This window comes from Brachypodium distachyon, chromosome 4 (genome assembly GCF_000005505.3).
Source record: "Brachypodium distachyon strain Bd21 chromosome 4, Brachypodium_distachyon_v3.0, whole genome shotgun sequence".
In the NCBI taxonomy this organism is placed as follows: domain Eukaryota; kingdom Viridiplantae; phylum Streptophyta; class Magnoliopsida; order Poales; family Poaceae; genus Brachypodium; species Brachypodium distachyon.
The window spans coordinates 38,227,573-38,255,086 of record NC_016134.3 but is presented as its reverse complement, the minus strand read 5'-3'; the positions used below and the strand labels follow the sequence as shown (position 1 = coordinate 38,255,086).

The window sequence follows — 27,514 nt, the reverse complement described above, 5'->3', positions numbered from 1 at the left end:
TGAGGGCGCAGCAGTGCCTGCGACAAAGAACAAAATTAGTGCTTCGGGCTAAGTTGGGGTACCCGGCGACGAACGCAAGGAGGCTCTGGACGAGTACCTTGCAGGGCCGTCGTGCTGGCCGGGGGAGCCTCGTCCCCCTCCGTCCCGGCTCCTGCAGCCGGGCTGTCCGTTGCGGGCTCCTCCTACACCAGGATCGGGTCGGCGGCAAGCGTGTTGGTGGCGCCGCGGGCCCCCGTGCCGGGTTGGTTGGCATTGCACTGGCCCGGGTGCACGGCGGGCGCAGTGTCCGTCCTCCCCCTCTTGCCGGCTCCCGACGGGGTGCTGTCCCTGCAAGGCGTCAACAAAGGAGTAAGGAAACCAGAGCTGGTGCAAACCTTCTGGGAAGAAGGGGGGAGAGACGCCGGCTTACCTCGGAGGGTTGAGCTTGAACGTGTAGCCCCCGAAGATCCCCCACTTGGGCGGAGCCACGGACCCTCGTGGGGAACCCGCAGCCCCGGTTGTCGTGGAAGCCGCCACGGCGCTTGCGGCCGCTGCGGAGGCGGCCGCTGCCGCAGGCGCCCTTGTCCTTCTCACCACCAGAGGTGTGTCGTCCTCGTCCTCGTCCTCCGCCACAGGGAGGGCCGTTTGGCCCCCGGCAACGTGGCCAGCCTTGTCGCCGGAGGACTCAACGTCGGGCCAGCTGAGCTCCGATGCCCCCCCCCCCGCTCTCCTCGGCAACTCGCTTCCCACGGGCTGCGGGTGGCGGAGGTTGCGGGGCCCGAACAGGGGAATCGGACATCAGCCTCCACTCGTTGCAGGGCGGGTAGCTGCTGACGATGTCGTGCTTCCCCGCGACGCCGACGTGGAGGGATGGTGTCCCCGGGGGCAGGTCCGTGAATGGGGCATCCTCGCCGGTGATCCCCTTCACCCCTGCCCGAATCGCATCCGGGGTCACACCCCCGTTCTGGAGGCGCGTGTTGTCCCCGGGCCCCGTGTACATCCACGCGGGGCGAGACCGCAGCTGCAGCGGCGCGATGCGCCGGCTGATGTAGGTCCGCGCCACGTCGAGATCAGTGAGCCCCGCTAGTCGCAGGGCCTTGATCCTCTTGACGATGGGGCGGAGCTCCGCGTCACGGCTGTAGCGGTCCCGCCAGCTGTCGTTGGTCGCCGGCAGCTCGGTGGGCGCATAGATGAACTCGTCGGGTTCCTCCACGCGAACCCAGCACCAATCCGCGCGCCACTCCTTCTCGATCTTCTTCTCCGACCGGACGATGAACTCTGACTTCATCCGGTCACGGGCGCGGAACACCACCCCAGACGACATTGCTTCCGCCTGCTCGACGCGCGGATAGAAGTAGTGCCGGAACAATGCCACCGACGGCATCACTCCGACGAACCCCTCACAGAGGAACTGGAAGACGGCGAGGAGGAAGAGGGGGGTGGGGTGGAGCTGCACCACCCAGAGCTGGTACGCCTCCATGAGTGCATGGAGGAACAGGGAGTACAGAGGCACCAACCCGGCAAGGATGAAGTGCGCGAACACTCGGAAGTCGTTCTCCTGGTGGTCGGTGCCGGCGGGGAAGATGAGCGTCTCACCGTACTCGTTGAACCACGAGTCGACGGCGTGCCGGATCTTATCCAACCCCTCGTCATTGTAGCCTGGCCTGAAGAAGGCCTGCGTGGCCCTCAGCGCCCGTTTCTTCTGTTCCTTCTCCGACATGGGCTTCTTGGGAGCCTTCTCGCCCTTTTCAGCCGTGAAACTCTTGGAGCCTTTCCCTCTCTTGGGGGCGGTGGGCGCCATGGGGAACGTGGGCGGAGGCTAGCAGGATTCAGGGGCGCAAGGAAGAACGGGGATGAGGAAGAAGGGCTGGGGACTAAGTGTTTGCTCCTCAACACAGCGGTGGGGTCTTATAACGCCCCGACGCTAAGCAACGGTCGCATCCGCACCCTACGGGTGCACCGGGGGATAACTACGCTTTAAGGAGACAATGCGGGACGTGGCCGTAACCACCCGTGATTAGGGGGCAGGTTAGGGCGGAAATCTCGCCCCCACCACTTTGCCCGTAACGGCAGAGTCCATGGAGCAGCGCATGAACGGGGACCCGAAACGACTCGGGACCCACGCGTCGGTTAAGGGCGTAGCCCGGCAACTGACCAGGGGTGGTTCCGCCCGGGGATCAGGCGTTGCCGGCCCACGCACGGGGGCTACTGTCGCACCAATGGCACCCGGGGTACCACCGCTGCATGACGCGTGGCTCGCCTCGCTTGCTTCCCGCAAGGATAGCACCCCGGGCAGCCCCGTGCAAGCTGCCCGGCAAGTCACCAGCCCGGCAAGGGTAGCCGGGTTGCGGGGGTTGCCCTGGGAGGCAACGTGAGGGTTCCCGTCCGGGCGACCACCGGGAAGGTCGCTTGCCGGGGAGGGTGTCCCCGGGCGTAGGCACTTACTACAGGGGCGGGACCAAGCGGGCAGAGCAACGACGCCACGTGGCTACCTGGCGGGTTCCCTGTGCGCAGGGCTCATTAGGGCAAGGAGTGAAGCACAAGCAAACATTTAATGCTCCGACAGAAAGGGGATTCCTCGTCCAGTCAGCCCACAGTGACTGGTCCGCTGTGAATTCTAGGCACGTAGCGCCCTAGACGCAGGGCTACTCACCGGCATGCAAGCCAACGCAGCGAGGGCAAGCTCCTTGGTTTCTTTGTTCGCCACCTTTCGCCCATGCACCAAGGCACTTGTGGCATCCCTTTGAGTATAAAAGGAGGACCATTGCAAACGGTCAAAGGGTTCGGTTCCTTACTAGTTTTACCCAGAAATAGCAAATAGCCCTTAGCAAGGAAGGAGAGAGCACCCGAGGACTCCCACGGCAACCTGTAAACCCTTGTTCATCGGTTAATAAAAACACAGAAGCAGGACGTAGGGTTTTACACCTCAGGGTGGCCCGAACCTGGGTAAAACGGTTGTGTGCATATTCACGCTTGACATTGGCCTCGCCAGCGATCACCGGAGCGATCCCCGACGCTCTCTGCCGAACCTAAAAGGGGGTGCTACCTACCCCCGGTGTCTAAGCCCCGGGCTACGACAATGCCTGCTTCAAACCCTGGAAGCCATGACCATGCAACGAATGGAGCTTGTCGAAGGCTGCCATGACGTCCATCTTGACAGTGGCCCAGCAAGCCTGGAAAAATTCAGCAGTAAAGCCATTGGGGCCCAGCGCTTTCCCAGAAGGCAGAAGCCGAATGACATCCCACACCTCCATCTCCGAGAAGGGAGCGTCAAGCTCAGTTAGGTCAGCCATACTCGTCCCCAAGAAGTCTAGGTTGTGCGAGAACTCACGGTTCTCGGCCACCCCCAAGAGGGACGAGAAGTGGTCGAAAGCGGCCTCTGCCATGTCCCCATGGTCAGAGAGGACTGTCCCGCCAACCACGAGACAATGGATGGCATTCCGCTGTCTTCGAAAAGAGGCGTGCTGGTGAAAAAAGGCGGTGTTGGCATCTCCCTCTTTGAGCCAAGCGACCTTCGAGCGTTGACGAGCAATGGTGCGCTCAAGGGAGGCGAGTCCCAAGTAGGTATGCTTGAGACGGGCGCGCAACTTGCGCTCCGCCACCGAAAGACGTCGGGTCTCCATGGCCACGTCAAAACGAAAAATGATCTCCCGTGCCACCATCAGCTGTTGTTTGACACAACCAACGTGCTTGTCACTCCAACTCATCAACCGCCTCGCGGTAAGTTTCAACCTAGAAACCAACCGCTTGAAAGGGTCGGGCTCAGGATCTGGGGTGGCCCAGGCGTCAGCCACCACCTGGGCAAATCCGTCAAGCTTAACCCAAAAACTCTCAAATTGGAATCGCCGACCGGAGGACGGCCGTGGCGTGCAATCTAAGAAAAGTGGCAATGGTCCGAGATCGTAGTGAAAAGACAACGCATCGAGCAGTCTGGGTGCAACTCTTCCCAATCAACTGTGCAGAAGACACGGTCAAGCCGCACAAGAGTGGGGGTCTCCCTCTCATTCGACCATGTGTATCGGCGACCATGCAAATAAATCTCCTTGAGCTCGCAGTCGTTAAGGAAGCGGCGGAATCTTCCCATCATGCGGCGATGGAGGTTGCCATTGTTTTTGTCCTCCTCGCGGTAGATGAGGTTAAAGTCACTGCACACAACCCAAGGGCCCAGACGAGAGGCACGCACCATCTCGAAGCTCATCGAGGAAAGCGATTTTATCTACGTCATCCTGAGGGCCATAAACGCAGGTCAACCACCAGGGCGAGCCATGGGAAGGGGTGACAAGACCCGTGACGCTATGCTGAGCGGGAAGAGGGCTTCACAACTGGGTCGTGCGGCTGTTCCAAGCAATCAAGATCCCTCCCCTAGTATCAGTAGCCGGCAAGTAGAAATAATCATCAAAATCCGCGCCTAAGGCGTCCATTACCAAGTTAAGAGTTACAACCGATAGTTTAGTTTCCTGCAAACAAACAATGGAAGCCCTGCTCGTGCTAACGAGGCTCCTAACACCTGAACGACGCGCCCTACAATTCAGACCGCGGACGTTCCACACCAATAACTTAGGATCTAAAGACATAACAACAATGGTACAACCGAAGAGACGGGGACAGTCAAGCCTCTACAAGGCGACCGCCCATCGATCCGAACTGCGGCAAAGGAGTGCCCTGGATAGTAGAATTGGTCCACCCAAAGAGGTCAGCAATGGCCGCAATCATGCCGCCGCACAGGGGCACCTCGAACAGCTTGCGGTACGCGTCGATGGCCTCCGCCGAAGGAGCCTCGTCCTCCTTTACCAAACCAAGTTTCCGCAACAGGATCCGTTGGGCACGCTGCTCGCAGTTCAACCCCACTGCTTGCTTCGCAATCCTTGAGCTGCGACGAGGCTGGAAGTCCAAAGGTTGCTGGCAACATCGAACCGAAGGAGTTTGCAGCAGCGCGTCCGTGCGGGTCTTGGCGGCAACAAGGAATTCCCCCAGGTTGCGAGGACATGGCCCAGCACCCGGGGCAGCATGTGAGGAGGCGGCTCGTGTCCTGTCGTAGTGAATTGGAGGCGAGGCGAACCGAGTAGTGACTCCAGACGACTCCAGGCGCGATCTCAAGGTCCCGAACAAGTCCAGACGGCTAAGATCGGGAGCGCCCCAGCCCAGGCGAAGTCGATCGCAGCCGAGGGGATCGCTCAGGCAAAACAGATCATTGTCAAGGGACGCGCATCTGCAATTTGGTGGATCATCTACATTATTTGGAGATTGATATATTTAATAAATTAACATTCCTTCCACAATTTGGTGGATCATTGTCCATTTACTATTAAAGGGGAGTTGATAATGATGGTGTCATGCAACCCTTTCCCTCTCCCCCAAATAAATTTCTTTATAAGTCAACCATGTGGGTATCGGATTTTTTGTGCAGAACAATAAAAAAATCATTTCTTATCTCACATTGTTTTGTTATCCACGGACCAACGAAAATACATTTTCAGTGGTCAAGTTTGTCTCACAAAGTTTCATATCGAAGGAGATCTTTTCCCTCACCACTCAAAACTCATGGTTCTTGCAGCAGTGCACATCACCAAACCGTGATCATGTGAGCTCATCATCAACACAGCTGCAGCGCCACCGTCTAAGAGGCTAAGACTCTCTTCAGACTTCACCGCATGATGATTACAACACCTCCGACGATACCACCTTCGTGCTATACGCCCTATAGGTTTGCATGCTAGCCGTTAATGTAATTACTCACTGTTGGCTGAACATTATCTCGATATTTTGTATCGATAATTTGATTTTCTTCTTCTTTACCGTAGCAAGCACAGGGGTATTTAGCTAGTAAAAAAGGTTTGGGTGATCATGATTTAATACAGATATTATATCATCATGTGACTATCAAAATTTAATAGCTAAAAAGGATTTTAAAAAAGCAGTATCTATATCTGAGAGGTATAGTTCGTTTCAAATAGAGGGTAAATGAAATTCTAGACTCCAAGTTGCCATCGGGCACGCCAAGGTTGACATCCTAAGAAAACATGAATGCATTCCAAAAATGACGAAACAAGTGCATAAAAAAGAATAAGGGCATCCGCAACAGTAGAATCAGTACTTACTCTCCACGTCATCTAAAGTCAATGGTAAAATAACACGTGCAATGATTTGTCTCTTTAAACTGATTCTAGATGATTTGTTAGCATTAAATGCGATGTTATACCATGTTTAAAAGGTCGACTCTTAGCTGACTCTTAGTCGATTATTTCCTTATGAATCTGACTGAGTTATCTTCTCTCTCATGTTTCTCAATTCTCCATGCGAACAAATTTCAACAAAAACCGATTAAGAGTCTGCCTTTGTGGATGACATAAGTAACTAGTGCGCAGGCCCAAAGGAAATAGAACCACTACCTGAAGAAACACAGATCCCACGGTGACAAGTGTTACGAACAAACATTTCAGAGTACGCGTACGTTGTTCTTTTTTGTTTCACAAAAATGAATATTGACTTGGAGTATTCTTTTTGGAATTTGACTTTTATTGTTTATATTATTCTCATAAAAAAAATCTGAAGGAAAACTCAATGCGTATACACGTTAGCAAAACGTCTGGGCCAATCGGCTGATTACCACTAATACTTGATATTCCAACTCTGATCGTGCATTAGGCTAGGCATGGAACGAGAATGCATAGAAACCCAGCCCACCACCGACCAGGATTATGCGTGAAACAATAAGTAATACTCGCGATTTTGTCTTGAAAGGAAAGAAAAGATCCTTGTCAGCTGTTGAGATTTTTTAATAATACTAGAAGAAAACCAGAATTCTAGAATAGACAAGCAACAGCAGACGCATACCGTCCCCGCTAGATATATTGATCCAACGGCTAGGCTGTACGAAAATTAGCAATAACCTCCCTGACACTACTTTTAATTCCGTGGCGTAATCCCCGTCCTCTACCCCTTTATAAGCTCCCTACCTGTACTGTCTCGGACACCATTACAGTACAACACCACCTCAAGCAAGAGCCGCCCAAAGCACAAGCTCTTCTTGCTCTCTCTCGCTCGCACACACACTCCTCCAATGGCGCGTTTCCAGCTCGTCGCTTTGGCCTTGGCCATGCTCTTCGCTGCCACCTCGGCCCAGGCCCCGGCCGCCACCCCGACGCCCGCCCCTGTGGCCGCACCCCCGACCATGCCACCTCCGGTGATGGCGCCGCCGACCCCGGCTCCGGTGTCTCCCCCCACCCCGGCCCCGGCCACCCCACCCCCGGCGCCGGCGCCCATGGCACCTGCCCCCGCCCCCAAGGCCCCGGCCCCGGCTCCCGAGGCACCGGTCCCCGCCCCCGACATGGCCTCGCCACCGGCACCATCACCGATGGCTCCCACCCCTTCCCCAAGCAGCGACGTCACCCCTCCCCCCAGCGCCGCGGCCGGAGTCTACCCCGCCGCCGCGTGGGTCGCCACCGCCGCCGTGGCCGCCGCCGCCGCCTTCTACTGAGAGAGATCTGATCGACGCACAGAGCTGTAAAACATATTTAATTTATATCCGTCCATTCGATCTCCTCTTTTCTCCATTTGTGGGTGGCGTTGAGGATGTTGCTTTTGTTTTCTTTGGATTACATTCGGCATTCTATTCAGTAGGACTCTCCGTGTACGTGTGTGGGAGTGTGGCGTGGACTACAGATTGTTTGGGATTTTGCGGGTGGCGGTGGTGTTCTCCAATCCATTGTATAATCCCCCGTGTTAATTATTCCTTTTACCTTGTATTATGAGTCCATTCTTTCTCCATCTGTGCTTGCATCACAGTCCGTTGTCTTGGCAATTTTTAGCTCCGGCTCCAGCAGATCAGATCTCGGGCAGTGTAGTAGCAGCAGCTTGCAAAATGCTGATGCAGCTCGTGGCCGTTCGTACATCAGGAAGCAATGTACTACACGGGGAGTACGAGTAGCCTGAAACGGATGGATCTGAGGCACGCTTAATTCGCTCCAGATCTGGTCTGGTCTGGTCTCCCTTAAAAATTTACCACTACGCGCTCCACTGGCAGCATCTCGACGAATTTTCTGCTGCTAGTACCTTCCGCCACCCCCTTTTTGTAAAGACGAAGCCGAGGGAAAATGGAGGCCAGCTGGGGAGCAACGATCGATGGAATAAGCCACGGCCACGGGTTGGTGGGGAACGATTGGTGCGGGTCGCAGCACGTGCTGCTCCCTCGTGTCGATGCGCCAATTAACGCGACGCTCGCTCGCTCAGTAGCTTGCGGCCGGAGATCGGAACGATGCGGCCGTCCGCCGCCGCCGCGGCTGACTGAGTCCCGTCACGATCCAGGGTGGCGGTCCAGGGCTGCTGCAGCTAGCGTCGCTGCTGGCTTGTCCGGTAGCTGGCCGGCAATCAGTTGGCTCGCTCTTCTATTGTCCATTTTTCGCAGCGCCGTTTTTCTAGGCTAGCCTTTGACAATTCCAGCGATCATCGTCACCAGCAGCATCGCGGGGATTTCCCATTTTCCCATCCCCCGTAGAAAAGCAGAAAAGGCATCGCATCCCAGGATCTAATTCCTCGCTAGGCAGTAGGCACAGGCTAAATCGGCCGCCTGTACACCAACCATGCACGTCGACGTCCGGCGGTTGCAACTTTGGGGCTGTAAAGAAAGGAGCCACACCGGAACCTCTTTCGCTTTCTGCGTGGGGGGGGGGACAAACAAAAGGAAGGAGGCTCGGGGAATTGGCTTTTTCTGTAGATCTCGTTGGAGAGCATGTGAACAGAGCTGGCTGGGTTTACGCCCCGGGCGTGTAGGCCCGCCTGAGCCTGTCGTGTCGTTCGGGTTCGGCTCGCAGCTTGCTGCATTCACATAAGACGCTCGTCCCAAGAATACTTCATCCTCCCCGTAACAAGCGACTTAAATTTGTCCAAATATATATGTATTTATGCATAACAAGTGTCTAGATACATGTAATAAAAAGTCACTTAATATGAGTAGGAGGTAGTAGATGATTGGCGAGAGATGCTGCGCCGTTCCTGGGGCCCACCAGTCAGTCAGTGTGTTTGCGGGCCCTACACAGTGCGCGTGTCCGATATGATCAGAGGAGAGAACGGGTCTCAGGATTATTTTCCTTCGAGGAAGTACTCCCTTGGGCAATTTTTTAAACAACGATCATGTTGTATTTCATATAAAAAAATGCACTAGATCGATACAATTGAAAAAAACAAAACAAACAAAAATCCTCGATAGTACTAAAAGATTAATCACGTTCCTTCCAAATCAACACCACTATATCTATTATTTGCATCTTCAAATTTCTACAGGTATTCGGTAACTAAATTGCAAAACGTCATCCTTGCACAAGATAAACTAACGTTATAAATTTGGAGAAGCCGCATGAGTCGTGCACCTCAAATAGTAAAAACCTAACATCGTTGAACATACCATGGCTGGGGACACACCCCTTGCAAGACAAGCTGTGAAAACACTGCTTGTTCGATGAATCGGCAAGGAAAAAGACCAACTGATGAGACACGATAACCACTGACTCCATGAAGTAATAGGTCGCAATGCCTACATAGAACGAGGACAAATCCATGAATCAATCTTGTAGACGACATCATCTCTACGTCAAAGATGCCACCGCAAAGAACATACAAACCTAATAAGAAAAAAAAAACAAGCTAGATGTCAGACATTAATCTCAGAGACGAGGTGAAGCATCGGAGATTAAAGCTTTCTTCAAAGGCGACGAATTCGGTTTACTCTTTTCCTCCTGTTTGTACGCCTTACAGTTAAAGTACATTGATTAGCCAAGTAGTTTTTGTTTCGAGAAACATCTGGTTTTATTGATTCAATAAACAGAGTACAAACGAATGTCAAAACTGAAACACAAAGCGACAACACAGATCCTTGATAAAACTAAAAGTTACATCAAGATTCTTGGAAGTAAAAATCGCAAGATCTGTCATCTGTATGTTGATATTTTTCCATGTTTGTGGTGATGAAACTGAAGAAGACCAGACCTGAATAAGTTGAAAGAACCTCATAGGTTTTTAGTAGGTGCATGAGTCGCTCACCACAAACGATGAGAACCTAATATCATCGAACGTACCGTGGACGGGAACACGCTCCTTACAAGACAGACATGTTGTCAAACAGCTGATTCGTCGCTGAACCGATGAGAAAAAAGTTCAAAATAACAAAAGTACATACCGTAAGATCCCCAAGTACTACAAGGGATGGAGCCGGGAGACCTTTATTCCGTACGCCACCGCCTCGATTGCTAGGACGTCGTCGCAAGTACACAAAACCTCAGAAAGAAGATAACCAAACTACTTGCCACATGTTGATCCGTGATTTTTCTCATCTCCTGATGCAAATTGGCGGTCGGAGACGATGAACGGACAGAAAATCATAACTTTGACGGCTGCTTCCAGCGGCTGGGGTTTCTCACCTCTTTTTTTTAGCATATTTGGCGATGACTCGTGTGCAGGCTGTTGCCTTGTTGGGCTACTTTTTTTTCTCATAGGTGACAGTGATATTGCTGGGCCTTGATTTGCTGTGCTGCCCGTTTGGGCTTTAAATTTATTTTAAGCCCATTTGCTTCTTGTTTACCGGTCAGAAGTTCGCACCTGTTCAGCGAAATCACCTGTCCCGCCACATTGCTGAGTATAATACACAAACATTAAAAAATAAAAATAAATTCCACCGGGAAAAGATGCGTATCCTCCAAATAGTTGAACTGTAACGTTTACCAATGTTTTCTTCTTGTTGTTGTTCTGCACCATTTCAGATTAGGCTACACTAGTAATGGAGTAATTTCATAGGAGTTTGAAGTAGCCATCGCGGTCCTTATAAAATCCCAACGAAAATTCTTGCATGCCGAAGGGAACTTCGTCCTTGCGGACTGACAGTTAGGACAAATAATTCAGAAGGCTTCTGCTATGTCTCTATCCTGTAACTCGACGTCAGGTTTTGTTTCTTGGGTTTGTGCACCCAAAAAAAGGTTTTCTTTCTTGGTTTTTACTACCTCCGATCCTAAATTGTTGTCGAAATATTAAATGTATCTTGACACATTTTGTGAATTGATACCTCCATATTTGAGCAAATTTGAGACAAGAATTTAGGATGAGTAGCAAACTGACGGTGTTGTTTGACAAACTGCTAAAGTTGTATTTATAGCCATCTGATGAGACAATCCAGAGGCAGTAGTTTTTCAAAAGCCATTAGATACATTCTCGAGAGAGAAAAAGGCCATTACCGACCGACCATTTTCCGGTCCTGCCCGTCGATCTTTTTCCTCCCTTCTCTTCAGAACCGACCACATCGCTCTCATAGTCTCATCTGACAAAACGCACCCTTAGTCGATTTTATCATTATTTATGCACCGTTACACATCACCCATTATTCTGGAAACCTGAAGAAGGAAATTGCGCGCTACACAAAAATGCTAAAGCTACGCATCCAATACCCTGGTGATTGGTGAAAATCTTTTGTTGCAAAGACATGTGTAGAGCCAGTAAGGTAGAGGTGATTAGATGTTTAACCCAACTAGTCTAACCAGGCAATGATTATCAGACACCCTATGGCTTCGATTCAGACCCAGGAATTCCACAAGAAACGTATGTTGAGCCTGGCAGCTCTTCGCTCCTGAGTGTAGCTCCTGTACTTCCTTTTTCGCTCTAATAAAAATTTCGGCCGCTGGCCCTTCGAAAAATTCCACAAGAAACAGGTAATAAACTCATGTGCATGGCCACTACTGTAGTGCCTCCGAGAGGGTTCTCTTTCCTGTTATCTTGGAACAAAATAGAACTCATGTGTGTGCATGGATATCCTTGTTCAGTTGTGTGATTACCTATTTACCACTAGCACAAGTCACCTACCCAAACGGCAAACAGTAGTCCAGTTATACAGCACACGTACTTATTATCGTAGACCTGAACACATCAGTAAATCCGCTCGCCTGTCTCACCAGATACCCTGGTCACTCACACCGTCACACGATGCGCGCGGGTGCTTAGTCAGACGTTTAGAACAGCGCGAGCGTGATCAGAGCCCCAGCGACGGCCGCGCCCATCGCCGGCATCACGTGGAAGGCGGCGGCGGCGGGCGTGAGTCCTCCCGCGGTCGTCGAGCCGACGCCTGCCCCGGCGACGGTAACGGTGACGGCGAGCTTCATGCCGCCGGCGCAGTGCCCCGCGATGCCGCAGATGAAGTAGTGCAGGCCGGCGGTCGTGAGCGTAACGGTCGTGGCGCCGCTGTCGTCGTTGCTCAGCGAGTTGCCGCTGGCGCACGAGTCGTAGCCGCTCTCGCTCACCTCCGTCACTGTGTGCGCCTTGCTCGTGTAGTTGAACACTGCGCGCGCATATGCAAACAAATCAGCAGTTTTCCCAACACGGGCCAAGGGCTAGGAGCAGTACTGTGTTTCTGTACCCAAGGTGATCTTTCTCACCCAGTGTGTCACCGACCGCGAACGTCTTGTCCGAAGTCCAGGCGGCGTAGTCGACGCCGGTCTCCCAGCCGTGCCCGTCGCCGACATCGAACGTCGTGGCGGCAGCCACCGCGGCGCAGCTCGCCACCAGCAGCGCCACGAGAGCTGCAGGGGAGGGCGCCATGATCGAGTCCAATTAAGCTGTAGGATAGACTGTTTCTGCTTCTCGCTTAATTGGCAGGAGGTTTGGAGGGTCTATTTATACACGTCACAGATTCGCAGTTTCAGAACTGGCCCATGGCGAATTTCCTTTTTCTGATTTTGGTTTCTCCTGAACTGTAGGTAGGACTACTCCGGAAGTGCAGTGTGTGAAGGGAATGGAAATTAGAACGGCTTTGGTGCGACTCGAAGCTTCCAAGTTCCAGTGATCCAATCAGCGATAGCCATTCTGCAGGTTCGCATCTCCGCCGCCTGTGCAGAGGCCTGTTTGTGCCGCGCGCTGGCAACCGCACTACACATGTGGGAACACTCGTGTGATGTCTGATCGGATTCGATTCGAGCATCGAATGAGCTTCTGAATAACTGTTCAACATCATGAATCAATACGTCGAGGGCACTAAAAACAGGCGCTAAGCACGCCGAGGTGAACCCAATCGGCATGGTTTCGCGGCGAACCATGGTCTCTAGCCAGCCACGGCCGTGCGAGGCGGAGGTGCATGGGCGCGCTCCGGACAAACATGCATGCCGGTCGCGTTCCCGCTAAAAGAGGGCTAGGAGGCGGTCATGACGGACAGGAGAGGGTTAGGGGAGTTCGACGCCGTTGCCGTCATGGACGGGGACAGGAAGCGGCAAAGCCGCCGAGGTTACTACTAACTGCGAAGCGATCGGCTTGAAGGAGATTGGGATGGCGCATTGGCGCGGCAGTTCTCTCCGGCAAAAGATCGCAACTGGTTCCCTTTGCGGCGCGAAGAGCGGCAACAACAAGCGCCAGGACGTGGAATAGGAGGTCAAGAACGACACTTATACGTGGGTCTCATCTGTAGGAATCTCGGTTAAGCATTGTAATTTTCACAAAACCACATTTTTGTAGCTGGGTTTACAGAACCACAATTTGCCTCATAAAACCACCATTTTTTGAATGGACGTTCTCACGGAACCAAAACCTGTTATATTAAGACATCAACGTTTCAGACAAATGGGGCTCGCATGTCTTGTGTCACATGAAGCCATATCAGTGTTAAAAAAAAGGCCAGCCGGCCAAGTGTCACATGACATGAGGACCCCATCTATTAGAAACACACTCCCAAATGGCTCAATCTGGTTGATTTTGTTTACGTGAGAACGTCTATCCGAAGAGTGGTGATTCCGTGAGACAATTGGCGATAAACTATCGCTATGTGAAAACCTAGTAATTACAAATATGTGTGGTTTTGTAAACTTTATATTATTGATTCTTTGAGAAGACATGCCTCAAGCTGGTAGTTTAGTGAGAAAATCAACGTCAATTGTGATTTTGTGAAACCTTAGGCAGAAAATGCGTGGTTTTGTGAAATTTACTTTTTTAGGTAAAAAAATTCAAGAACACCACAAAAAGTCCAATCCATCTTTGAATGTTCATTGAATTTTCCTCTAAACAAAACCGAACGTGATTTCTAATAAAAGTTCTCAAATTCGTAATTTCTTCCGAGAATTTTTTTTCAGAAAGACTAAGAGTTTAAAAGTTTGAAAGTTAAGAAAAATATGAAGAAACTGAAAGTACGGAGGACAATGAAAAAAAGAGTTGTCTCTCTCATAGCTTATTAGCCTATTGGAGATGGAAAATAATCCCAAGAGATCGGGTATCTCCTCCTGCTTGAAAGACCGTGTTAATCTTGTGACACGTAAGAAAATCCTTGTTTTATAATCATAATTTTTTTCTCACTCCTAATGTTTTGAGATTAGTTTTGATTGTTAATTACTCCCTCCATTTCACAAAGATTTTGACCAAGAATTACTTTATTAATATGTAAGTTATATGATACGAAATCATGATCATTAGCAAGAACTTTTAAAGACGAATCCATTGATATAAATTTCATGTGTGAAAAACACATGTCAATAAAATTTTCATTGGTCAAAACATTGTCTTAATGAAACAAAATACGCCAACCTTTGTGAAATGAAGGAAGTATATGATACACGTGATCTCTTGAGAGATCAGGTCCCTTAGGATTATTTTCCATTGGAGACACCTAGCTTGTGAACGTTTTCTTTCTGATGAATAAGAAATATTCTTTCAGAACTGAACGCCTGCTCGTGGCCAGCTTGGCCGTTGAGCAGGCAGCCCGCCAGCTGGTTTCATCCCCGGTTGGGGTGTTTCGTGGGTGTCTCACCGGGATTTAGATATCCCTTGTGGTTTCGCCTCTCCCATGTTTGTACTAACAGTGCAACGTACACGTTGTCCACGGTCTGCTGATTCTAGGAATCTAAGTATGTATGTATTAACTTGTAGGTTTTCTTGTGCACGGATAGGGTGTGTGAGTGCCGTGTTGTGCGTCTGATGTGTGTTAGTGCGTGAGTTCAGATACTACAATTGTATTTTGAGTTCTTCAAAAAATTTAAGAGAGGGTTGAAAAAAAAAATCACCCTCATCCCATGAAGCACTTTTAATGACTCATCACTCGCCAGTCACCAAATGGGAAAAGTTTTTTTCTTAGTACGCCACCGACGTGGCACGCACGACCACCCTAGTCTACCCTGATTCGGCGCGGACATGGGTCTTTCCTGAGCTAGGTTCGGTCACCAAGGCAGACCGAGGAAAGAAGAAATATGCATATCCCATGTCGCGAGTGACATGTCCAAATCTGACATGCATGAGACTTCTCCCATGAGAAAATCACGAAATAAACATCTCGCCTCCCCTGTGAAGAAGAGGCTGGAACGCACGGACGAGTGTTGTACGACACAGAGCTCTTTTACGGTACCCCGGATTTAATATGAACCGTTCATTTGTCTTCATCCAACGACCGGTATTATCTGGTACTCCATGGTTAGGCTCACGGAGTACCGATCAAAAACTACCGGAGTACCATGAATTGCAGGGCAAAATCGTAATTGCGTGACGGTGCTGGTGCTCAATGTGCGTTAAAAAAATGGGATCTTGCTTTGCCAGACGCAGATGTTGCCACACCAGCGGGCGATTAGAGCACCGTGCCAGCGGCTGGACTAAGAGACGGAACGAAGTGGACGAAGCCGCCGCTGCCGTGCCGGACAACGGACGAACAGATGGAGCAGCTCAGTGCCGCCCTGCCATGATCACGCATGCACGCATATGGCTTTTGATGAATGGATTTATCTCTCCTAAAGACTTGTTGATTAATCACTTGACGCTCGAAGTGATTCATGCTTCTTATCAAGATAAATTGATCGGGTCCCTCCAACTCTAAAATTAATGATTCCTGCGTGTTCTTTTCTAAATGGCTGCTGACTAATCTAATTAATCACTTGATGATTCGTTCATGCATCAACCATGCTCCGCCGCCGCTCGACTGGAGTTCCTCCAATCAGGATCGGGAGGGACCGCCGCTGCCACTTGACTGCACTGGCCCAGATCGACAGTTTTTTCCCCTGGATCTTGTACCCTTTTGAAAATGTCTAATTTTCCTTTTAATATGGACGGTGAGATTTGCTCGGTATTCCATATAAATTTTTGGAGTACCGGGTACCCTGAAAATCCTCTTTAGTTACACGTACTATTATTGTCACGGAGTATAAAAAATGCACAAATGCTCAGGCACAACCTCACGCACGACGACACACACAAAATACATCACAGGCTAACGTGAATAAATACACAAGTGCGCGATGAAGGACAGCGCCAAATAACGTAACCAGAAACTAGCTCAACAAAATAAACACGAAACCATCGACCGACCGGCCAAACAAACTGCAACCCCTGCACTGCCTCTGCCCTGGCACGCGCGCGCTTAATTCCTCAGAACAGCGCGGCCTTGATCAGAACCCCCGATGCCGCGGCAAGGACGATGGCGGCGCTCATCGCCGGCACGCGCACAGCGGCTGCGCCGGACGGGATGCCCGCACCACTACCCGAGGACGAGCCGCCGCCGCCGCCACCGACGTTGACGGCGAGCTTCATGCCGCTGGCGCAGTGGCCGGGGATGTTGCAGATGTAGTAGTGCGTGCCCGGTGTGGAGAGCGTGACGGTGGTGGAGCCGCTGTCGTCGTTGCCCAGAGCGCTGCTGCCGGAGCAGGCCGCGTAGCCGCTCTTGCTCACCTCCGTCACCGTGTGTACCTTGCTTGCGTACGTGAACACTACATACGAACAAAGACAGCAATTAGTTAATTTTACTAGCACGTACAGTACTTACACAATAATTTGTCAAGTGCTTGTGCCCAAGAATTTAGAAGAGATTGAGCTTGCTTACCTAGCGTGTCGCCGACGGCGAACGACTTGCCGCTGGTCCAGCCGGAGTAGTCGATGCCGGCCACCCAGCCCTGCGCGTCGCCGACGGTGAACGACGCCGCCGCAGCCATTCCGGCGCAGCTCGCGACAAGCAGCGCGACGAGAGCAACAGAAGAGGACGCCATGAACGACCACGTAATCTCCCGCGCGTTAGGACGATCAGAGGAGCGGGAGCGAGAGGTTGGCACAGGAAGGGAGACAAGGATATATGGAGGTGTGACGAATGTACCAAACTCCTACTGTCTCTGTAACAGTGCTGCACACCTGACCGGAGGTTGGAGGGTCTATTTATAGTCGTAAACACATCACCGATGATACCCATCCATGTCCCATCAAAATTCTCCGGTGACACTAGCTAGTAACAACTAAAGAAAGAATGAAACGGGCCCATATGTCTATTCCCTTTGCCGATTTGATTTCTCTCCAAACAACACTATTCATTTGGTCTGGGTACGTGCCAAGACTTAGACGTGTTGGCGTGTGAAGCGAAGCGAATGGAACAATGGAACCGGGATGCCTTCGGCGCGACTCAAAGCTTTTCTCCTTCTCCTTTGCAGGAGGCAACGAGCGCGAAAGCTGCGCCCGGCTTTTTAGTACTAGCAGCTGGTCGGCATCTCCGTCTGCGCAGCATTGTTCGTGCCGCGCGCTGGCATCCGCACTTCTCAATGATCGGAGCATATGCATTTTGTGCGAGCTTTTGGACAGACAGTTCGTTGAAGACCTCGAGGCCTCGAGGGGCATTGAAAACGTAAAAGCATGAGCTGATGATATATACAATTATGGATGACTCTATGGTCAGGGAACTGATGCCAAAGCGTATGAGGAAGGAACAAAGGTTACAAAGGAATTAGTAATGGGTTAGCTTAGCTAGCTAGCTAGCTTCCCCTGCTCTTTGCTAGGTCGTTTTCCCACAGGTGTATCCTTTGCACGGCGATGTGCTTGTACGTGAACGAACGAACGGCCGGCCGGGGACGGAGGCAGATGGGATGCTGTTTCACCTAACGCATTGACCCAAACGTGCTTCACCTAACGCGAAGGACACAACCGGCCGGACACGCCAGAGGGTCGGACTCGGTCTCAAGCATAATAAATCAGGACCGGTGCATGCGGATAACGTGCTATTGTTTTGTCGATTTTTGTTCATGTTACAGTCTTATTATAGCCTCTTTAAGGAGCGAAAATATACTGATACATCAGCTGCGAACATGCTAAACTGCAAACAGATTCCTTCAGTTATCTTGGATTCACTTTCCTTCAGTTATCTTGGTCTCTTGGATTCACTGTCAGTGACCGCCTGACCGGAAGCTCTAGTCTCGGACTGGGCGAGTCTGGTCGAGAAGGTTGCCAAGCGAGTGGAGCCATGGAATGGCAGATTCTTTCCATGGCGGTATGGAGACTGCATTGTGTGCCATGTTTTTTTTTTTTTTTTGACATCAGCATTGTGTGCCATGCTTCTTGTGTGAGACTGCAGAATGAAGAGTTGGTTCAAAATGCACCTCATGAAAGATAATGGCATGATGCACGCTCATACACCTGCATTATTCAGATGCAGTGTTAAGAATTTGAACTGTGATTCCATCGTAAATGTTCTTAATACAACCAGGATCCAGGCCGCTTCAGATACGAGCAGACCAGTGACATCATCATGTCTTACTATAACCATGGCACACTTCTAGTTCATAGGGCACACCAAGCATATTTACACGTTGACACATACAAAGAACTGAAAGAAATTTGAACAATATTAACACCCGGAAACACTAAATTACTTCCCAGTTTATACATGGGTGGTCATTTCTGGGCTTCAGATCCAGCAGTGGACGCTGGTTCGGCTTGAATTCCTCCTCGAGCTCTTCGATAACAGGCTCCACTGCAGCGTCGATCTGGTCGCTGAGCTTTTCAATCTGTAACGATGACCAGGTCAGCTGAGACATTTCATAACCCAAGGTACTAGCGGTGAAACAGTCTTTAATAGGGCGCATCAAATTATATGTAATTATCTAGATTCTAGATATAATGCATGCTGCGCAATTTGAAGCAAGCTCCTCAGGCACCTTACTACACGGAAGATATCATTTTGGCCACTTGGTGCATAAGTGATATGGTCTACTAGAAATGTAAAAATATTCGAGAATGTGCTGCCAAGTTGTCAGCTGGAAGCAAACATTTAGCCATAAAGCCACCCTGGTTCTTCAGAGTTAAGCCTAAGTACAAAAGACAGTTCCAAGAGTGGTCTGACCACTATTTGTAATTTTGTTACTTTGCTGTACATATTTTGGCTCTATTTCATTGGCACTAGGTAATTTTCCTACTGTTTTTGTCGTGCAAAATCTGGATGACTGCAGAAAATTTGGAAATGAAGCTACTGAAGTGTGCTTGGAGAGAAGTAGAACCCATGGAGACACTCTTTTTCGGCTACCAAGTTAGCACATTCTTTCCCCAGCCAAAGGTCTTCTAATACTTTCTGTTTGCAGAACCACATAAAAAAAATGTGTCCTTGATTCCTTGCAAATAACAACAACTAACATAAAGCCAATGCACTAGTATATGTTATTCCTAGGAGTAACTTTCATTAACATCTAATGAGAAAGCACAGCTGATGACCCATCTCATCACATATGTACTTTTTTTACGGGCGATGTACTTATTTATAATGCTAAATATATTGATATGCAAGACGAAAACAAGCATATGAGTATATGACCAGGCATATGAGCAAGGATAAGTCAGCACGGACCTTCTTAACGATGACTTCAACCTTTTGTGCATCTTTATCCACTACCTCAGCAATGTACTCAATCTCCTCAGCTAACTTGTGCAGGGATCCATCCTCTGGTAGGGAATTGGCCACATTGGCAGCCAGCTTCTCTGTCACCTCGGCGGCGCGCTCCAAAACGTCCAAAGCAGTTTCCACGTTTTCTATTGCCTTGCCTAACATCACAACCCAAATATTTCAGTAAGAACTTGATTCTGAAATGTCAATGCCAAAAAAAAACTATTCATGAACTCATTAATTTGGGTGCTGTTTGCAAAATTAGTAATCATACTGTATGGATCAAAAGTAAGAGGAAGTAGCATTATTGGACTGTGTGTACCTTCGACCTTCCTAGCCCTCTTGTAGAATGGCACGGCCGTGTAGACTACGCCTCCAAGCACCATCTGAATCCTGAAAAAAGAACATCAGAGATGTGAGTATGTGACTATCAGCCGCGATTAATCACACAGGAACCACACAGATTACAGAGATACACTATGCTGTTACCAATTCGGTGGTCCCTACCAGATAGGTATCATCGGCAGCGGCGAGAAGCCGAGGCGTCGGTGGTCCGCGGCGACAGCGGCCGCGGCCAGTTCGGGCGGAACTACATCAGATTTCCCAAGAAAAACCCACCTGCCTCGTCCACAAAAGCCAGCCATCTTAAGCAAATCCACGGGTTGACCGTTGAACCCTCGAAAAACAGGAAAAACAATCGCAGTTCTGGATCAGAGGAAACGTACCCTGAGTCGATGCCGCTCGGATCTGCAGCAGAAGAGCCGTCGGCAGCAGGCTTCTCGCTCGCGCTGCATAGGAATAGGAATATGCAGGAAATCAGAAGAAAAAAAGGGGAACCAAATTCCATCCCCAAATCGACCTATAACTGACTGCGAAGAATCAGAGAGAAAGGCGCCCGTACTTTGGGTCTTCCTGGGCGGGCAGGGTGGCGGCATCGGTAGGCGGCAAGGCGAGCATCGCCATGGAGGATCGCTTGGCGGCCGAAGCGTAGTAGGTGGACGAAGGGGAAGAAAGGAACAAGGAGTAGATTTAGCTCGATACTACTCAAACAGTTTACAGTTTACAATGAAACTGACGAGCACCTTCGGATGTGCTAATCGGATGTGCTTATCAGACAGAAGCACAAAAAACACGTCAAAAATTGCTTCTCAGCTTCATGTATAAACGGCAGAAGCTAAAAGCACCCAAACCTGAATGAACGAGAAACAAACAAACAAAGAAACAAACAGGCTAATTATGGAACGGACCCAAGTCGAGTCAGCACTAAATTGCCAGTGTGGGACCGGCGAGTTGATTAGAATACTAGTACAGTAGTAGAAAAGAAACCTTATCTGTATGCGTTGAGATTAGTTCTACGGCAAGTCTCATCGAGATCAAGAGCTTGTTTTTTCTTTTGTTTGAGACATATAAGAGCTTGCTTTTGTTCGTGAGGATCATCGCTGCATGCTTTGTGGACCGACGTGGGCTGTCTCAGGCCACGTATTTTGAAAGCGGCGGTGTGGGCTGGCCTGGCCCGTCAGCCATTGCACGTTACGGTCGGTGCAGATTGCTTACAACTCGAATGGAAGCAGCCCATACAAGACAAACGTGGACTTTCTCAGCCCAGTACGAATTCAAAATGTCAAATGCCGATCGTTCGAAATCGTCAGCATGCCGCGAAAACATAACTCCGTAACCATAAGAAAACTCGCCACATAAATTCAGAAATACCTGATCTATTTAACATTTTCTTACTCTAATACACCGTACGTAATTACTACTCCCTCACAATATGTGCGACATTTTTTAGTAGTATCATGTGTGATCTGATGTCCCAACTGATTGAGTTGAGGACCTCGTCCCCAACCTTATGGCCTTTTCACGCTCCATGGCGTGCTAGAGTCTAGACAGATACATGCACGACTGGGTATTTTTTTTTCCCATTTCGTAAGAACCGTCTTGATTCAGTGTAATCAAAAGTCTTCAGTGCGCACGGACGGCTGTTACGATGCAAAATTTCGTTCTACACCACTGGGACGTGGGCCTAAACTAGTGGGTCGGATTTCTCGCCTCACCTGTCAGTGAGTTAGTTGCAGGCCGGCATGTGAAGTGTTTGGCACTGGCAGTGCGTGCGCTCTCCAGCTCCACCGCCAGTTGCTGCCACAACCACAATTGCCAAACTTTTACCAAACCCAACAACGACTAATCCACTCCACGTCTCCGCCTCCCTGACTTCCCCCACCACACCGCCCCGGACTCGCGCTCGCCGATCGATTCTGCGCTGCGCAGCCGCCGCTGGTCGATCCGCGCTAGCCTAGCCATGCCCTACCGGGCGCAGCCAAGCGGCGGCCACGAGACCGTCAACTTCAACTGCACGGCCAACCCGCTCGACTGCCTCCCGATCAGCTGCCCCGGCGGCGACGAGTGCGACGACTTCGCCGCGCCCCCACCCCCGCCCCTCCCGCGCGCCCCGACACCCGTCGACCACCAATTGCCCGTACGCCTCCTCCTCACCGTCTCCCTCCTCTCCGCCTTCCTCTTCCTCTCGCTCGCGCTCTCCGCGCTCCTCATCTACCGCCGCCGCCGCCTCCTGCGCCGCCGCCGGAGGTCGGCCACCGCCCCGCTGCCCCACGGCGAAGGGTTCGATGATGGGGACGAGGAGGCGGGCGGCGGCGGCGGAGGGGACGTGCACCACGTTTGGTACATCCGCACGGTGGGGCTCGACGAGGCCACAATCGCGTCCATAGCCACCAAGGAGTACCGCCGCGGCGTCGTGGGGTGGGGCGGTGACTGCGCGGTGTGCCTCGGCGAGTTCGACGACGGCGAGCTCGTCCGCCTCCTCCCGCGCTGCGCGCACCCGTTCCACGCGCCCTGCATCGACACCTGGCTCCGCGCCCACGTCAACTGCCCCCTCTGCCGTTCCCCCGTGGTCGTTCCCTCTGCTGCGGTGGCTGATGCTGGGACAGAGGGCGGCGAAGCGGAAGAGCACCAGGTGTTTGAATTGTCCCCGTCGGAATCACTGGCCGAGGGTTCTGAGGATTCGGACGCCTCTTCTGAAACTCAAAGCGAGGACACAGAAGCTTCGGTGGAGGAGAATGGAAGTGGGCCAGCAAAGCCAATACGGCGCTCGGCCTCCATGGACTCGCCATTGTTCCTAGTGGTTGTGCCTGAGGTGCGTGATGCTGCTGTGCTGGCTAATCGCAAGTTGCCGAATGGTCGAAACATGAAAATCTTCAGGGCGAAAGAGAAGGAGGCAGCAGGGACATCTTCATCCTCCTGTCAGGCAGGCGGTTTTAGGATTGGAAGATCGATGTCAAGCAGTGGTCGGACTTTCTTCTTCTCACGGAATGGGCACTCCAGTGGCGCCGTGCTGCCACTGTGAGTTGGCATGGTTTTACTGTCAAGGGGGTGCAGCCTCAGCAAAGCCGGGAGCTGGTAGTGTGTCAGTGTCTGTTAATATATACCGGAGAGTTGAAGTAGCTCTGAGAGAATATGATCTGAGATCTGTGAGTTGACAAGAGCAATCATTGCGTGATAAGTATTTCTTGAGTTGGTGTGCTCGTGTTAACTTGCACCTCCCAAGTTTTCTGTATCATAATCTCCTCTTGCCAAGCTCGTTCAAGTGAATTTTGGGGAAAAGCTGAAGATTGACTTTTCCATGTAATATTTGAGTAGGAATATTGCAAAGAGTGGACTATTGCATGCATCAATGATGATGGTTCCCAAAAGGGGATGGTTCAACTGTTTAAAAATTAAGAATCTGCAGTTTGGGCAATCAACACTTGCTGAACATTTGTAGGAACGTATTTATCCGCAGCTTATTTATAAGAACTTGCACTCGTAATTGAACATTTAATAGGCTTATTTATCCTATAGTTGTTAATGAAGTTTGCACTAAAACAGCGACAAGTATTTAGGAACGGAGGGAGTAGTTAGCATCATTGTTAATTGGATATCTAGTGAGCTAAAATGTGCCCATTTGTGTGTGAGTTCTTCTTGTTGTCAGGATATAATGAACTTTCTGTTCTGTGCTCCTGTGGTTAAGAAGGGAAGACACCAGATTGAGGTACCTGATTTCTCTTGTCAGTCCTTTCGTTCTTATGTGTTGATATTCCTTTGAACATGTGAAAACCCTCATATCGTTTATGAAGTTCATGTAGCCTGTTCAAATAGGGTTATTTCGATCTAAATCCTTATCCAACCCCTCATTCAAACAACCACTTTGGCACTTGGGCCATGTTTTTTTCTGTCTACTCAGTGGCTTTTTTTAGTTCTGACTGGTTGTGCATATGCATTCAATGTTACTTTGATTAAAACCCTGATATAGTTGCTAACAAAATTGTGTTTTGGTTAAGGTGTAGAAAGATATTTCACAAAGCAATGATTTGACAACATCTAACTACAACTTCTGTCAGCTATAGATGAAGTTGACGGTTATGTTTCCTTAGCATAACCCGTTTTTGTGTGCATCTTTCCATTACAGCCAAGACATGTGTCCATTTTTCTGTAAGCAATTATTGTACAGGAAATGCTAAAAAGAAGTAGTAACAAACCCTGTTTCAATGTACCAGGGGGCAATCAATATCCTTTTTTCAGGTCTTCAATCGTTTCTGGAATAATAGTCTCAAATAAGGAAAGATAACACAACCTTTCATTACAAATTTGTGACTACTTTGCTAATGAAGGTGCTAGTGCGTATTTATTTTCTATATCTATGCTCCTTGTCTTTCCAATGATCTCTCCATGTCAAAAAAACATAATATGATCTCTCTCTTGTTCATGTGAACTGCCAGACTGTATAGGAGGTGTATAGTTAAAGAACAAGCTTCCCAACTCTTAAACAAATTGGGCATGCTATTATACTTTGTGAAATTGCTACTCCCTCCGATCCATATTACTTGTCGAAATATTACATGTATCTAGACGTTTTTTACGCATAGATACATTCATATTTGAGCAAATTTGAGACAATTAATATGGATCGGAGGGAGTAGATAAAAATGTTTATCATACTTTTGATTATGACAAGGAAAGGGATTGCTATACCAAAGTTCTTATATATGTCTCTGCTCTTCAAGCTACTCCCTCTGTTCCTAAAATCAAGGCTTATTTTGTTTTCTTTGACCAAGGATTACTTCATCAATGTATGATTTATGTGATAGAAATCAAGGCTTATTCATCAATGTACTTTTGAAATATGAATGCAATGATGTCAATTTTATTTCACAAATATTATATACTAATAGACTAATTGTTGGTCAAAGGCTCGGTCAAAGGAAACAAAATAAGCTTTAATTTTAGGAACAGAGGGAGTATATTGCAGATTTAAATTAGAGAACTCATGAATATAAAATAAACCTGGATATCTGCTCATCCAAGAATCCATAAGTTTCTGGGTTATAAACTACTTAAGAATTCATAACCGTCTTCCTAAATTTCACCTTACAGTTCACATGCATGTGCCTGAACATTCATACATGTAGTTGGAGGGAACATGTAACATTCTGCCTGTCAAATACCTAAAAGATGTTTCATCAAGAAAACCATCTTAAAGACAAAAAAAATTACCACATGATTCATTTGTTGTAATAGAGGAGAAAAACATTGTCACATCAATTTTAACTGTCTTAGTTAAACATTGGTGTTCAAGTTTTCTTTGGTTGGTAGTGCTTCCAAATTCCAATTTCACAGTTGATGCCCAAAAGATATTTGAATTGTTGATATGTTGAAGCTTCATCACAACTTCAAAGTTATTATTCAGCATATATGTACCTCCAAATTCCCTTCTTGGTAGATGTGCGAAGCACCTCATTTTTGTTCTAGAGCTAAAGCATAGAGTTAATTGTATTACATGATAAAAAATTACAGCAACCGACAGCATATTTTAGATTTCCATTGGTGCTTTGCCGAGGTTCTGCTGTTGGTTCACCTTTTCTTCCCACCAACTACTGAAAATTTACTTATGCTGACTTTATGCCCCCTTTTCATCCTCTTTCTCCATCCTTGTCTTCCCTCTTTCTCTTCCCAGTCCCTGTCCTCAGGCAGAGTTATTTATTAAGAATCAAGACAAACAAAATTGCACATATGTTAATCTGTCTATATGTTGTTTATTTGCTATTTGATTGGGCTCATCGCTGCTGATCTGCAGTTGCCCACAGGAAACTTTGGTTGATGATATCCTACTCCGTGCGTTTGTACGAACATATGCCTTTTATCTCTTTGTGCTTAGTTGCATTAGCTTCTTTACCTTTGTTCTTCAAGATATTTCCATGTCTATGAGGCCCTTCCATTATAGAAAGTTGAGATCAAAATGTGTCTATATGCCTGTATAACTCAATACACAGTAGCTTCGGAGGCACCTCGCTCGCTATGAAGTCTCTGAAAACCAAGAAAGCTTCTTTCTAAGTATCATAGTGTTGGTGTGGCTTCTGATCCTTCACTTTCTGTCTACAGAGTTCTTCCAGATTCAGCTTAAATTCTTCCAGATTCAGCTTATTCTCAAAGATTAAGCGGGCTGGCTGAACATTAAGTCCTGGTTAACCGGTGACTATGTACCCAAATGTTCCAATTCCCTGAAGACGCTTACAGGTAGCTGTTTCTCTGAAGGTTTGTAAACGTTCTACTGGTACTACATTTTGATCTTACCAGGGTGTTCTTTGTGAGTTGACAGGACTGGACTGCTTTGCTAAATTGCTGCAAACTGCTACCCACAGTGAGTGATTACTGAGGATTTACCGTCATAGAAGTTACAAAAATACAATTGTACTGACATGTAACCGGTGTACCGCTAACTCTTAAGAGCCAAATCCATCTGAACTGAGTCCATCGGTGACTGATATCTCAAACGGTCGAATTGGGCTAATTTTTTACTCCACTTAATGAGGATCTATATTATTAATTCGCTGTTGATTAGTACTTTTCTGGATAATGTTGTATCGATTCCGCGAGGTCAAGTGTTGAACTTGTTAGAACATTAAGGTGGTTCTCATCATCCTGATGTACTCATGGAACAAGACCTCAACTCTGTAGGTCCTTCTACAAGCTCTTGTAAACATGTGATCTATGCCATGTTCATTGATATTGGTTGTCCACATTCACTATGTTATAGTATTAAGCTGCTGTTATTCTACTACAGAGTAATTAAGTAATACGGAACAATCTTGCATGTCATGTCTGCTGTTGAGATAGTTTCTCCATAGTCAATCATATCTTGGCGTATACAACCAGTTTTTGGCATATTTCCAGCCATGTCGTCTCCAATTTTGTTGTCCCCTATTTCTGCAAAAGGCAGTCTTTGAGCATATGGACCATTATTAACAAATCTACGATGAGACGATACCACATATGGACACTAACATGCATGTGCTTACACGTGTGTACACACTAGTACATATCCATGATCCATCCACACTATTTACTTTTGGAAACATGCATGCACACTAAATATGATAATGAGTTGCACATCTTTCCCTAACTCAAACTGTTGGATGAATTGTGTCTCCACTAGTGCTGCTGTTTATTTTTATTCTCAAGTAACTCCACTTGTTAGTTTTTACCAACGATGCTACATTGATTGGAGCAGAACATTTTGAAGCAGGAAGACGACACGCTGCATGAGAGCAAGCTGCGGATGTGTTTTGTCCTGTCGGTCTATCAATCAGGTGCAAGAGCATCACGGAAATGAGATGTTCGTGCAGGTCTTTTCACTATTTGGTCAATCATGCTTACATAGAAATGGGAAAAGGCTATTGAGGTAAAGCGCCCTGTTCTAGAATCTTTTTCTTGGGTCAATGAGATGACACAGCTTGTGTTGTTTTGCCGTGTGTCTGACACTCTGATTTATGTTCAAATCTGTGCTTTGCTGCCTCCCTTCCCTAAAAGGCTCTTTCTTCTTTACAAAAACGGGCTTATTATGGCATACTAGTGATGGTA

The 27,514-nt window shown here is 48.8% G+C and overlaps 3 protein-coding genes and 1 pseudogene across 6 annotated transcripts; 1 reads left to right on the top strand and 3 right to left on the bottom strand.

Moving 5' to 3' along the window:
• Positions 1-11,661: 11,661 nt before the first annotated feature.
• LOC100838630 (blue copper protein) lies at positions 11,662-12,610 on the bottom strand. Its single transcript, XM_003576583.4, has 2 exons — positions 12,390-12,610; positions 11,662-12,292 (listed from the first exon to the last, which is right to left on the bottom strand). Exons 1-2 carry the CDS (start codon positions 12,550-12,552, stop codon positions 11,967-11,969), a joined length of 489 nt encoding a protein of 162 aa, XP_003576631.1. The 5' UTR covers positions 12,553-12,610; the 3' UTR covers positions 11,662-11,966.
• A 3,421-nt stretch (positions 12,611-16,031) lies between these two features.
• LOC100830982 (blue copper protein) lies at positions 16,032-17,085 on the bottom strand. Its single transcript, XM_003578217.4, has 2 exons — positions 16,793-17,085; positions 16,032-16,679 (listed from the first exon to the last, which is right to left on the bottom strand). Exons 1-2 carry the CDS (start codon positions 16,953-16,955, stop codon positions 16,342-16,344), a joined length of 501 nt encoding a protein of 166 aa, XP_003578265.1. The 5' UTR covers positions 16,956-17,085; the 3' UTR covers positions 16,032-16,341.
• A 1,283-nt stretch (positions 17,086-18,368) lies between these two features.
• Positions 18,369-20,838, bottom strand: LOC100830672 (annotated as a pseudogene).
• A 914-nt stretch (positions 20,839-21,752) lies between these two features.
• On the top strand, positions 21,753-26,660 carry LOC100838331 (E3 ubiquitin-protein ligase RING1). Of its 4 annotated transcripts, none has more exons than XM_024454951.1 (3): positions 21,753-23,648; positions 26,036-26,170; positions 26,253-26,489. In XM_024454951.1, exon 1 carries the CDS (start codon positions 21,903-21,905, stop codon positions 22,962-22,964), a length of 1,062 nt encoding a protein of 353 aa, XP_024310719.1. In that variant the 5' UTR covers positions 21,753-21,902; the 3' UTR covers positions 22,965-23,648; positions 26,036-26,170; positions 26,253-26,489. The 4 variants fall into 4 exon arrangements, with proteins under 4 accessions (XP_024310719.1, XP_003576630.1, XP_024310718.1 ...); XM_003576582.4 differs by having other exon boundaries at positions 24,154-26,170; XM_024454950.1 differs by having other exon boundaries at positions 21,753-26,170; positions 26,253-26,660.
• Positions 26,661-27,514: the final 854 nt, after the last annotated feature.